Source organism: Chiloscyllium plagiosum, unplaced genomic scaffold (genome assembly GCF_037043375.1).
Source record: "Chiloscyllium plagiosum isolate Xiang-an unplaced genomic scaffold, Cpla_swu_hap1 HiC_scaffold_16, whole genome shotgun sequence".
NCBI classification, from domain to species: domain Eukaryota; kingdom Metazoa; phylum Chordata; class Chondrichthyes; order Orectolobiformes; family Hemiscylliidae; genus Chiloscyllium; species Chiloscyllium plagiosum.
The window spans coordinates 77,305,939-77,319,913 of record NW_028270154.1 but is presented as its reverse complement, the minus strand read 5'-3'; the positions used below and the strand labels follow the sequence as shown (position 1 = coordinate 77,319,913).

The following is a 13,975-nucleotide window of genomic DNA, read 5'->3' as shown; positions in this document are numbered from 1 at the left end:
AAGGGTTGCTTTTCAGACTGGAGGCCTGTGACCAGTGGAGTGCCACAAGGATCGATGCTTTCCATCATTTCTATAAATGATTTGGATGTAAACATAGTTAGTAAGTTTGCAGATGACACCAAAATTGGAGGTGTAGTGAACAGCGAAGAAGGTTACCTCAGATTACAACAGAATCTTGATCAGATGGGCCAATAGGATAAGGATGGCAGATGAAGATTAATTTTGATAAATGTGAGGTGCTGCATTTTGGAAAAGCAAATCAGAGCAGGACTTAAACACCTAATGTTTAGGTCCTGGTGGGTGTTGCTGAACAAAGAGACCTTGGAGTGCAGGTTCATAGTTCCTTGAAAGTTGAGTCGCAGGTAGGTAGGATAGTGAAGAGTGTGTTTGGTATGCTTTCCTTTATTGATCAGAGTATAGGAGTTGGGAGGTCATGTTGTGGCTGTACAAGATGTTGGTTGGGCCACTTTTGGAATATCGCATGCAATTCTGGTCTTCTTCCTATCAAAAGAATGTTGTGAAACTTGAAAGGGTCCAGAAACGATTTACAAGAATGTTGCCAGGGTTGGAGGATTTAAGCTATAGGGAGAGGCTGAATAGGCTGGGACTGTTTTCTCTGGAGCATCGGAGGCTGAGGAGTGACCTTATAGAGGTTTATAAAATCATGAGGGGCATGGATAGAATAAATAGACAAGGTCTTTTCCCTGGGGTGGGGGGGTCCAGAACCAGAGGGCATAGGTTTAGGGTGAGAGGGGAAAGATATAAAAGGGACGTAAGTGGCAACTTTTTCACGCAGAGATTGGTGCGTATATGGAATGTGCTACCAGACGAAGTGGTGGAGGCTGGTACAATTACAGCATTTAAAAGGCACCTGGATGTGTATATGAATAGAAAGGGTTTGGGGGGATATGGGCCGGGTGTTGGCAAATGGGACTAGATTATATTAGGATATCTGGTCGGCATGGGCGGGTTGGACCGAAGGGTCTGTTTTCGTGTTGTACATCTCTATGACTAAGTAAAAAGCCATTCATTTTGCCTTTTTATCATGTTTTTCCCCTTTCACACTCTTTGCTTTTTCTTTATGACTGTACCATTGTGCCTTGCTGTCCCACTCATCATCTAGATAGCTGCCCAGCGATGCTGTCATATCATTTTGCTTTGTAAATCTACATTTCCCCTCTCTCAAACCCTTCCTCCTTTAATTATTTTAAAGCACTGGACACTTTTCTGTGTTCAACTTTATTCACCTAACATCTGACCATTTCACTAGTCTGCCTGTTCTCCTGAAGTCTGTTCATATCCTCCCCTCTGTTCACTACACTCCAAGCTTAGTATTATTTACAAACCCTGAAATAATCTGTTACTCAAGCCTGGATAATTAATTTATATTGAAATAGCAATGGTTTCAATATTGGTGGAATGCCACTGTATATTTCCCTCACATCGGAAAAACAATTGTTCACTCCTAACTTCAATTGTGATAATTACCCACAGCTCAGTCTTGAGAATGCAATATAGATGTTTTCTACAACCAAATGGTGGATTGAATCCTGTCACGTTGCACAAAATTAGACTTTTTATGGCTGTTATACTTTGATGCATTTTAAACTTTATTGGATTCCATTCGTTGTCACATTGTAACTCAAATATTTAAGATTTACATGAGTTGTTTGATAAAGTTAGACATGTCTTGGGTTGGAGCAATTTATCAGCTAATGCTCCATTATCTAGGCACTTGTGTTTGGTAATTCCCAACTGAGGAGATAGGGTGCTGGATGTGAAAAATGTAACTTTTCTTACTAATATACTCATTAACACATCTTTATGAAACAATTGACTTCACAGGTTTAGCAAAATATGTTAATGTGACTGAAGGGATTGAGAGGCTTGTTTGAATATAGGCAACACTGGGAGATGGCCAACTAAAAGTCTTTACAAGTTACTTAATATTCACAAGAAAAGAAACTATTTCCATTTGCAAAGGACACACGTAATGAGGAGTGAAGCCAGTCACTGATAAGTCTCATTGAGAATTAAGAAGAATCCTTTTTATTCAGAGGGTGATAGAATTCACTAACGTAAGGAATAACTGAGCAAATAGTGCAAGTGTGTTAAAGGGGAAGCTGGCTAAATACACGGGGGGGGGGGGGGGGGGGGGGCTGGATTAAATTACCTGCTGTAAAATTTTATATAATTGAATGAGATTGCAACTTCATTAACATAGCAGAGAAAACTGCCTGTGAATATCTTGCAGTATAGTTTCATAAGGTCAAAAAGATGTAATGGAAATTTACTAACTAAAGAACAGATAATCGGCAGTTAGTCAGCTGATTTAATATCCCTAATAGCACCACACAAGCCCTGTAAAGTGCTGGTGCATGCATTAAACGACAGGCTCTTTGTTCTGATAGTATAACCTTTTCTGTGAATTGCTATTGTGTTATATTTTGTGATATCTGTAATGAATTCTATTACGGAACTGTTTATCTGATCCTGTCAGCCCACTCTTAGAAAGCACAATGGCTTGAAGTAAAACTTGAAATGTACATTTTTGTATTCCTATCAAAAAGGGGTACCTATTTCCAAGATTTTCAGCAAATGATAAATATTCTCGTTGAAATTGCACTATCCAGTGTTAGTAGCAGATGTACTGATGCCTTATTATGAAAATCTTGCTCTGTCATTTTATCAGAAGCATTAACCTTTAAGGAAACAGCTTAATAGCAATACTAAAGTAACAGGTGAAGGAATGACATGTGGATGTATGAACCCAAAATACTTATTCCTTCCATGCATTTACTTTTTGTATAGCTAATATATTTTAAGATTTTGACACCGCTGTGTCAACCATTGGGCAGGAATTATTTTGTTAATATTGTGGCCAAACTACAACAAACAGTCACTTGCGTACAGCAGAAAAACAATAGGCTATATGACCCTTGAGCCTGCCCTCCCCCTTTCAATAAGACCCTGATTTATCTGATTACCCCACATTCCTGTCTGCCTCTGATAACTTTTCATGCTTTTCCTTAACAAGAGCCTGACAATCACTATCTTAATAACACTCGAATACACTGCTCCCTCCACCTTTTGAGGAAGAATATTCCAAAAACACTCAGCCCTCTGTGAGAAAACATTTTTCCTAATCTCTGTTTTAAACAAGTGATTGTTAATTTTTAACTAGCGACTATAGTTCTAGATTCTCCACAAGAGGAAATATTTCCATTTCCGCCCTGTCAAGAATCCTAAGGATCAATTATGTTTCAATCAAGTCACCTCTAACTATTCTAAACTCCAGCAGATAAATCCTAGTCTGTCCAATCTTTCGTTATAAGACAACACACCCATTTCAGGTATCAGTCTCATAAACCTTCTTTGAACTGCTTCCAGTGTTACACAGTACTCCAGATGTAGTCTCACCAGTGCCCTTGATAACTGAAGTATAACTTCCCAACTTTTGTATTCAATTCCCATCACGATAAGTTATAACTTTCCTAATTAGGTAAAAACGAGGACAGCAGATGCTGGAAACCCAAGTCTGGATTAGAGTGGTGCTGGAAAAGCACAGCAGGTCAGGCAGCATCCGAGGAGCAGGAAAATCGACGTTTCGGGCAAAAGCCCTTCATCAAGAATAGTCTATTCCTGATGAAGGGCTTTTGGACGAAACGTCGATTTTCCTGCTCCTCGGATGCTGCCTGACCTGCTGTGCTTTTCCAGCACCACTCTAATCCATAACTTTCCTAATTGCTTGTTGTATCTGAATACTAAACCTTTATGTTTCATGCAGTAGAAACATAGATCCATCTGTCTCTCAGAGCTTTATAATTATTCACTATTTCCTGTCAAAACTGTAAATTTTGCGTTTTTCCATATTCCATTTGCCAGCTCCTTGCCCACTCATTTAACCTGGTTAGAGACAAAAAAACTGCAGATGCTAGAATCCAAAATAGACAGGCAGGAAGCTGGAAGAGCACAGCAAGCCAGGCAGCATCAGGAAGTGGAGAAGTTGACGTTTTGGGTGTGACCTGAAGAAGGGTTACACCTGAAACATCGATTTCTCCACCTCCTGATGCTGCCTGGCCTGCTGTGTTCTTCCAGCCTCCTGCCACTTATTTAACCTGTCAGTGTTCGTTTGTAGTCTCCTAATGTCCTCTTCGTGATGTACTTTCACACCCAACTTAATGTCATTCCAAAATTTAGCAAACCTACCTTTGTCCTTTCATTAAAATCATTTATATGAATTCTAAAATGTTGTAGCCTTCACTTGTGAAAAAGATGCATTTTAAGAAATTATCCTGAAACTCTGCTTATAGTACATAGAGTCTCTCACTTTCTCACATGATCGATTTGGCCCTGCAGTCATGTTCACAGGCAGCTGCATTACATTCAAAGTTTCCATATACGGTTAACATGGATTAGCCACACACGTATGAACCACTTCTTACATGGATCATGACACAACCTGCCAGGTCTCCTTTTCAGCCAATCAATCAACAATACCCACTTTATGTTCTGGTACTCTAATTCAATGAGCTGTTATACATGCCTAAGATATTCACACAGATTTTACAGTTCAATATATTCAAGTTCACTTGTACATTGCTTCTCTAAGAGGCTCTAACCTTCTATTTTTCTATTTGCTGTCTAACAACCAACGTTTCAAGAAGAGCTTTACAGATTTCGCCACACATGAATTCTGCATTCTTCTTTCTCTCTGTGTCTCCTTTCCCTTTGTATCTACATATGTAGAAGAAGAATCTAGAATCCCTACAGTGCAAGAGACCGTTCAGCCCATTGTGTCTGCACCAGTCCTCCAAAGAAGATCCCACCCAGAATCAGTCCCCTACCTATCCCCATAACCTCACATTTACCATGGCCAATCCACCTAACCTGCACATCTTTGAACTGTGGGAGGAAACCAATACTGACTCAAGGAGAATGTAGAAACTCCACACAGACAGTCACGCAAGGCTGGAATCAAACCTTGATTCCCTGGTGCTGTGAGGCAGCAGAGTTAACCACTGAGCCACTGTGCCACCCCTTATGTATGCTGATTGCTTTCTGCCTTTAGACTCCCATTTATGTCAGGCACACAGCATCTATATTTTAACTTCTTTCCTATTGGTGCTGTTCCATGGTCAAGGATTTCTTATTATTCAAGAAAAATACATTTGATCCCTTCACAATTAATGAAAATCTCTTTGAAACATTCTTCAAACCAATTACAGATTGCACAGCCTTTTTTAAAGATACTACACATTTCCCTTCCAGGTTAAATGCTGTCACAATACTGACCTATTAACATGCTGTGTATATTGATTGGCATAGATCTTAATGATGTTGGCCACCTCAGTATCACTGATTTGATTTTTTTTCTCTGGTGACCCTACAATCTATAATTATTTTGTTCTACACTTTTCATTTCCTGGACGCAGCCATTTTGACTTGAAGAAATGTGCAAGTTTAAGCTGTTACTCAGACACTGCAATAACTTCAAGTTTCACTTATTCATCTTTTGATCTGCTGAAAGTCTTTGATCAATACAATTATGTGACATAATTTCCATTTTAAATATAAGTGGGACAGACTAAGCCAGCAAAGATAATTAACCAAATAAGTAAGACAAAATTATAGAATAGGAAAATTGGGAGGAAGATGAGAAGTGTGTTAGCTATGTATTCTTAGTATATTCTGTCAGTGCTGTTAACATCGAACCTTGCAATAATATTAAATTTATGTTCAATAACTTGCATTTCTACACCCTTGGGACATTTGACAGAAACAAAATTGAGACAAAACAAAGAAGGAGATACGAGGCAAATGGCCAGAAGTGTAGCTAAAGGGGTTAGTTTTAAAGGGAGTCTTAAAGGCGGAGAGAGAAATGGAGAGGCAAAGAGGTTTAAACAGGGAATTTCAGAACCTATTGCAAAGGCACCTGATAGCATATTGTGGGTTGGAAGGAGTGTGAGAGAGAGGAGGCGAGAGTTCGAGAAACACAGTGTGCCTGGGAAGCTTTAATAGTAAACAATATTATCATGTCACATAACACATGACTATATGTTTTATATATATATATGTAAAATGATTGGCTCAGGGGTAGCACTCTTATACTAGATCAACTCAGTTAAATAGTAAATGATTTTTTAAAAACTCATCCCGAGATACAGAGAGGTGTAGCGTACTTGAAATGTGAGTTTGGAGACTGCTTAAATTGTTAACAGAAGACTCTAAATTAGATGTTGCATACCAGCCATATTTAATTGATCTTGATTTTGCCTATGGCATTGAACATTGTGAGTGAAATATTATGGAGCATAATCCCTTACTGTGTTTCTCTTTATATTTTCAATGTCTCTTTCATCATCTGGTTTAACCATTGGAAGAATGGACATCTTCAGCAACATCTAGATGCAGTGCAGAAGGAATTTATTGTTTTTAACAGAGAAAGGTAAGTGACCAGTCCAGTCAATTCTCTGTGGAGCATGATCTAGCATGATGTATATTTACTAATAAAATCAATGTTGCGCATTTTTCAGTTCTTCAAAAATTAGCCTAAGTACACATGGTCTTACCATGTTACTTCCATTTTGTGAGGTGACTAAGTTACATTTCACTTATTAAGAAAAAGATGTCTTGTCCTTTATGACTATATTACATCAATTCATGACTACTTCTCCTTTAGCAATAATGGATGTGTAGGCTGGATTTACACGGCGAAGGCAGGCACCTCAAGTCAGGAAATGTCCAGAGTCACTGAACTAGCCTTAGTAAATGTACGCTGACTCACAAAATTTTCACATTGCTTTGGGGTGGGTAGACAGCAAATACATGGACAGGACATTTGGATACGAGGACATAAGATACGAGAAGGTCAAATCCATAGGAGCACCAATCAAACTAGTATATTATGGAGATTACAATGCCCCTCCCTAACACCACCAGTTGACAATTGGAGAGGATCTCCCATCAAAAGTCATGTATTCACTTTTATTCACTTGTGGGATACAGTGTCTCTGGTTGTGCTACCACTTATTGCCTACTCCCTAATTACCCTGGAGAAGGTGATGGTGAGCTGCCTTCTTGAACTGCTGCAGTCCATGTGGTGTGGTTAGACCCACAGTGCTGCTAGGAAGGGAGTTCAAGAGTTTTGGCTTTGACCCTCATGTTTGTTCCTGAATAAGGAAAAAGCATGAGTGTAATTTTGTTGACATCCGACATTGGAAGCAAATATGGGTCACCACCCCACACTATATCAGCAGCAGCAACCTCATATTAACTGGCTAAACCAACAAAGACTACTGGACAGGGTGTTTGTGCGCTAGGAGAAAGTGAGGACTACAGATGCTGGAGCCCACAGCCCACTTCGGTTCCTAGTCCCTTTGGCCTCCAAAAATCCTTTCCATGGTGGGATAGGGATGGCAGCCTGGTTTGGGGGGTGGGGGCAAGTGGAATTGGGAGGTTGGTTGCAGTGGTCTTTGCTGAGTTGCAAACCATTCTGGATATTTTCCCCCCATCATTTCCATAAAAGTATAGCCCTGAGTCCTCAAAGCTCCAACACCTTCCCGTGTAGTCGCACTGCTGGCAGGGCCACATTAGTGCTTGTTTTTCCCCAATCACCAATTTAACAGAATGTTTAGAAATAACACACAGCATGACACTTGAAGTTTTCGCATCATGGGAGGAGTGATACTACAAGAAAGAACTTATATTGCTGCTAATCTCTGGAGAAATCCTCCACCCAACAATTTAAAAAATATAACCAGATTACGGAAACTGTTTTACTGTTGGCACTGCCTCTGCTGCTAAAATGAGGTAACTTTCAAATTTATTAAGTTATGTTGTTAGCGCATTCAGCAGGTACACAACGGCCTGGCCCTATGAACTGATGAGATTTGGTTTCGGTCCAGCTCTATGTGATCCCAGTTACCTGGTACAGGCAATCCTCTTGGACTTGACAGCTTCTGAGCTGAATAGAAGCTGAAGAGAAGAAAAAAGTTTGTGTTTCATGGCACCATGCTGGAAATAAAGTATATCCTGTATAATACCCTGTATACCCGAGATTATGCTGCTGTCTGTAACTGTTATTGATTTTTTTTGGTCATTCTGGCCAGACCAGCATTTATTGTCTGTCCCAAAAGGCAGTTAAGAGTCAGTCACATTGCTGTGGGTCTGGAGTCACATGTGGTCCAGACCAGGTAAGGATGGCAATTTCCTTCTCTAAAGGGCATTAGTTACCCACATGGGTTTTTCCAACAGTTGACAATGGTTTCTTGTCATCATGAGACTCTTAATCCCAGACTTTTATTGAACTCAAATTCCACCATCTGCCATGGTGGGATTCAGACATGGGTCCCCAGAACATTACCTTGCTCTCTGGATTAACAAATTCACCTGCACCTCCACACCGTCACAAATTCACCTGCACCTCCACACACATCATTTACTGCATCCGCTGCACCCGATGTGGCCTCCTCTACATTGGGGAGACAGGCCGCCTACTTGCGGAACGTTTCAGAGAACACCTCTGGGACACCCGCACCAACCAACCCAACCGCCCCGTGGCTGAACACTTTAATTCCCCCTCCGACTCCGCCAAGAACATGCAGGTCCTTGGCCTCCTCCATCACCAGACCATGGCAACACGACGCCTGGAGGAAGAGCGCCTCATCTTCTGCCTAGGAACCCTCCAACCACAAGGGATGAATGCAGATTTCTCCAGCTTCCTCATTTCCCCTCCCCCCACCTTATCTCAGTCCCAACTCTCGGACTCAGCACCACCCTCTTGACCTGCAGTCTTCTTCCCGACCTCTCTGCCCCCACCCCCTCTCCGGCCTATCACCCTCACCTTAACCTCCTTCCAACTATCGCATTCCCAATGCCCCTCCCCTAAGCCCCTCTTCCCTACCTTTTATCTTAGCCCGCTTGGCACACCCTCCTCATTCCTGAAGAAGGGCTGATGCCCGAAACGTCGATTCTCCTGCTCCTTGGATGCTGCCTGACCTGCACTTTTCCAGCAACACATTTTTCATCTCTGGATTAACAGTCCAACGATAATACCACTAGGCCATCACTTGATGTTATTTATTGTAATCCTTCATTAATAATGCTGCTGCACAAGGCAATTCAATTGTAGTTTCAGGACTGTATAAACTAAAGGCACATGTCCCATCACATCTCCAGATTATCAGTTGACATAATGGTGTCGCTGGAGAGATATGTGCAATACAAAGAAAATTGATTTGGTAAAGCATAGTTGATAAAGAGTTACTGCTTTATTTCCAGAGCTAGAGTTTCAGTTGAGATGCCAATTTTTGGCACAATGTGTCTGAAACAGGTAACATCAGTGCAAAAGATCACAACTTTTAAGCACAGAATACATTTGGTGCAACTCAAATTCCTATGACTTTCAAAAAGATCACACTACATGAGCGTCCCATCTACAAAACTGGCCACGTCTCAGATTATGTTAATCAAATTTCCACAAATTTTGTTTGTCTATGGAACTTCAAAAAGCCTCTTGAAGTTAATTTTTTTTTAGAGCACTAATAGGCAGGAGCAAATTACTGCAGGTACTGGCATCTGAAAAAAACTCAAAGGCAAAGTAACCTTGTACCAGACCAGCATTGTGACAATGTCCTCTCTCCCCTCCTCCCATCCCAGTGGGACTGTCTGTTCCTTTTATTCCTGATGAAGGGCTTTTGCCCGAAACGTCGATTTTGCCTGTCCTCGGATGCTGCCTGAATTGCTGTGCTCTTCCAGCACCACTGATCCAGAATCTGGTTTCCAGCATCTGCAGTCATTGTTTTTACCTCTTTCAAATCTGGCAGTTCAACACACCATTGTTCTGCCATTCTCACAGATCCCTTAATCTGGACTATCAACATCTTTTCTCTCCAGCACTCTACATTCCATTCCCTCTCCTACCAAATGTAGCATAAGTGCTGCCCCCCCTCCGCCCTTCGCTTTGGCTGTGACAAAGAGTCATCTAGACTCAACGTTACCTTGCTTTCTCCTCATGGATGTTGCCTGACCCAATATGATCTCCAGCATTTGTTGTTTTCATTACCAATAAGCACGTGGTAACAATTTTTGAATATAATTGTTTTGAAATCATTGAGAATAAGTCAAATAAGTAGTTCTGTATAGTTAGTTAAAATGACTTTCAGTTATTTACGATTGAGTGAAAGGGGCAACCCAAAACACTTTGAAATTTGAAATCCTGGGCAATTTTGTATTTTGTGGGCTATTCCACAAAGTACGGAGGCATGGGATTGAGGATGATTTGATGGTTTGGATCAGAAATTGGCTAGGTGAAAGAAGATAGAGGGTGGTGGTTGATTGGAAATGTTCATCATGGAGTTCAGTTACTAGTGGTGTACCACAAGGATCTGTCTTGGGTCCACTACTGTTTGTCATTTTTATAAATGACCTGAATGAGGGCGTAGAAGGGTTAGTAAATTTGCGGATGACACTAAGGTCGGTAGAGTTGTGGATAGTGCCGAAGGATGTTGTAGGTTACAGAGGGACATGGATAAGATGCAGAGCTGGGCTGAGAGGTGACAAAATGGAGTTTAATACCGAAAAATATGCAGTGATTCACTTTGAAAGGAGTAACAGGAGTGCAGAGTACTGGGCTAATGGTAAGATTATTGGTAGTGTAGATGAGCAGAGAGATCTCAGTGTCCATGTAACATAGATCCCTAAAGGTTGCCACCCAGGTTGATAGGGTTGTTAAGAAGGCATATGGTGTGTTAGCTTTTATTGGTAGAGAGGTTGAGTTTCGGAGCCATGGGGTCATTCTGCAGCTGTACAAAACTCTGGTTCGTCCGCCCTTGGAATATTGTGTACAGTTTTGGTCACTGCATAATAGGAAGGATGTGGAAGCTTTGGAAAAGGTTCAGAGGAGATTTATGAGAATGCTACCTGGTTTGGAAGGAAGGTCTTCTGAGGAAAGGCTGAGGGACTTGAGGCTCTTTTTGTTCGAGAGAAGAAGGTTGAGAGGTGACTTAATAGAGACATACAAGATATCAAGGTAGGTGAGAGCCTTTTTCCTAGGATGATGATGGCTAGCACGAGGGGACATAGCTTTAAATTGAGGGGTGATAGATACAGGACAGATGTCAGAGGTGATTTCTTTACTCAGAGAGCAGTAGAGGCGTGGAACACACTACCTACAACATTAGTAGACTCACCAACTTTAAGGGCATTTAAGTGGTCATTTTGGATAGGCATATGGATGAAAATGGAATAGTGTAGGTGAGATGGGCTTCGGATTGGTTTCACAGGTCGGCGCAACATTGAGTGCTGAAGGGCCTGTACTGCGCTGTACTGTTCTATGTTCTATGTACAGAGGAACCTCGATTATCTGAATAACAATTATCCAAATTTTGGATTATCCGAAGAAGATCTCAAGTACCGGATAGAAACATTACATCAAAGAGGTGTTTCCAACACTGATCGCATCTTTTGTTTACAATGGATAAAAGTGTACTTGGCTCACTGAAATACTGCCAAGAACAGTGCTGGACATTGATGGGAACCCAGGCACCGTATCCAAATGACCGACCGCCTGCCCTCTCTCTATCTCCCCACACTTTCCCTGGGTATACCCTAAACCCCCCTTCCCCAGATAATCTATCCAACATTGTCCTGCACAGGGTACAACTATCAAAAGATTGCACTAAAACGTTGTGTGGGTAGCGGGGTTGGGGGCTTGGGGTAGCAGGATGCAGGGGTGGGGTCGTACGGGGAGCCGGTTTGGATGGGGTTGGGGGGGCGGGCAGACAGGGGGGTGGGGGCAGACATGGATACGGGTGGCAGGGGTGGGAGCAGGCGGGGTGGGGGGGTTGGACTGGGAGCAGACTTAGCAAGTGCTCGCTGTGTCAGTCCCATTGAACTGATGGAGAAAGTGAGGTCTGCAGATGCTGGAGATCAGAGCTGGAAATGTGTTGCTGGAAAAGCGCAGCAGGTCAGGCAGCATCCAGGGAACAGGAGAATCGACATTTCGGGCATAAGCCCTTCTTCAGGAATGAGGAAAGTTTGTCCAGCAGGCTAAGATAAAAGGTAGGGAGGAGGGACTTGGGGGAGGGGCGTCGGAAATGTGATAGGTGGAAAGAGGTCAAGGTGAGGGTGATAGGTCAGACTGGGGGGGGGCGGAGAGGTCGGGAAGAAGATTGCAGGTTAGGAAGGCGGTGCTGAATTCGATGGATTTGACTGAGACAGGGTGGGGGGAGGGGAAATTAGGAAACTGGTGAAATCCGAGTTCATCCCTTGTGGTTGGAGGGTTCCTAGGTGGAAGATGAGGCGTTCTTCCTCCAACCGTCGTTTTGTTGTGGTCTGATGACGGAGGAGTCCCAAGACCTGCATATCCTTGGTGGAGTGGGAGGGGGAATTGAAATGTTGAGCTACAGGGTGGTTGGGTTGGTTGGTCCGGGTGTCCCAGAGGTGTTCTCTGAAACGCTCCGCAAGTAGCCGGCCTGTCTCCCCAATATAGAGGAGGCCACATCGGGTGCAGAGAATGCAATAGATGATGTGTGTGGAGGTGCAGGTGAATCTGTGGCGGATATGGAAGTTTCCTTTGGGGCCTTGGAGGGAGGTGAGGGGGGAGGTGTGGGCGCAAGTCTTGCACCTCCTGCGGTTGCAGGGGAAGGTGCCGGGAGTGGAGGTTGGGTTGGTGGGGGGTGTGGATCTGACGAGGGAGTCACGGAGGGAGTGGTCTTTACGGAATGCTGATAGGGGAGGGGAGGGAAATATATCCTTGGTGGTGAGGTCCGTTTGGAGGTAGCGGAAATGACGGCGGATGATGCGCTGTACATGGAGATTGGTGGGGTGGTAGGTGAGGACCAGTGGGGTTCTGTCCTGCTGGCGGGGTTCAAGGACGGAGGAGCAGGAAGTGGAAGAGATGCGGTGGAGGGCATCGTCGACCACGTCGGGGGGGAAATTGCGGTCCTTGAAGAAGGAGGCCATCTGGGTTGTGCGTTTTTGGAACTGGTCCTCCTGGGAGCAGATGCGGCGGAGTCGAAGGAATTGGGAGAATGGGATGGTGTTTTTACAGGGGGCAGGATGGGAGGAGGTGTAGTCCAGGTAGCTGTGGGAGTCGGTCTGTTCACACTATATTGTGTGCGAAGAGAAGTGACTTGACATTACTCTGAACAGTCTAGCTCTTTCTTAAAATTGAAGAACAATTCCCTTTAGTATGGTTTACAGCAACTTAGGTTGCTGCACGAGGATACAGATCGTTCTGCTATAATACAACAGTTGTGTTCCTCTGCACCCTCACTCTATAGAAAATCACACTATGGAAAATCGCTAAACCCATTCAGTCGCAAGTTAGCGTTATCCAAACAACGTTCACAATTCGTCAATCGCGCTATAGTCAATTCACGCTGATGAAGTGCATGTTAGAACAGAATGACCTGTACCTCACACATCGAGTCATTCAGTCTGGTCTCTGAGTAATACTGGCTGAGTCAGTACATTATGATCACTGGGCCTCAAAATCAGAGCCACCTGAATCCTAATTGAAAAGCAGAAAATTACAGATCCTGATACAAGATCACTGACCTACGCACTAAAGAGAGTGAAAGAGATTCATGAGGGATGGCTAACTATAGTGGACGTGGATAGCTTGGAGAACTTGGAACTATTCTCTTTGGAGGAGATTAAGAGGGGGGTTTGATTGAGGTGTTCACAATCATGTCAGGTTTGGACAGAATAGTTGAAGAGAAAATGTTTCAGTTGAAGCATCAAGATTCAGAGATCAACAAAGTGAAGAAGACCATTTTTATATAGTGAAAGGTGAGGATTTGGAATACATTGTCTCCGTGTGTGATAGAGACAGATTCAATTGGGGACCTCAAAAGGTAATAACAAAATTATCTGAAAAAAATAAGAATTAGGAAAAGATCATGGCCTGGGACAAGGTGAATTTATCTTGTTGAACATGACAGCCGAATGGTCTCTTTCTAAACTCAGT

At 42.8% G+C, this 13,975-nt stretch overlaps 1 protein-coding gene across 1 annotated transcript in view; it reads left to right on the top strand.

The window, feature by feature from the left end:
• stk32a (serine/threonine kinase 32A) overlaps positions 1–13,975 on the top strand; it is a 289,304-nt gene that overhangs the window by 262,543 nt on the left and 12,786 nt on the right. The window contains exon 11 of the mRNA XM_043703955.2: positions 6,384–6,448. Within this exon, the coding sequence (XP_043559890.2) occupies positions 6,384–6,448 (65 nt within the window). The remainder of the gene's footprint in view (positions 1–6,383; positions 6,449–13,975) is intronic.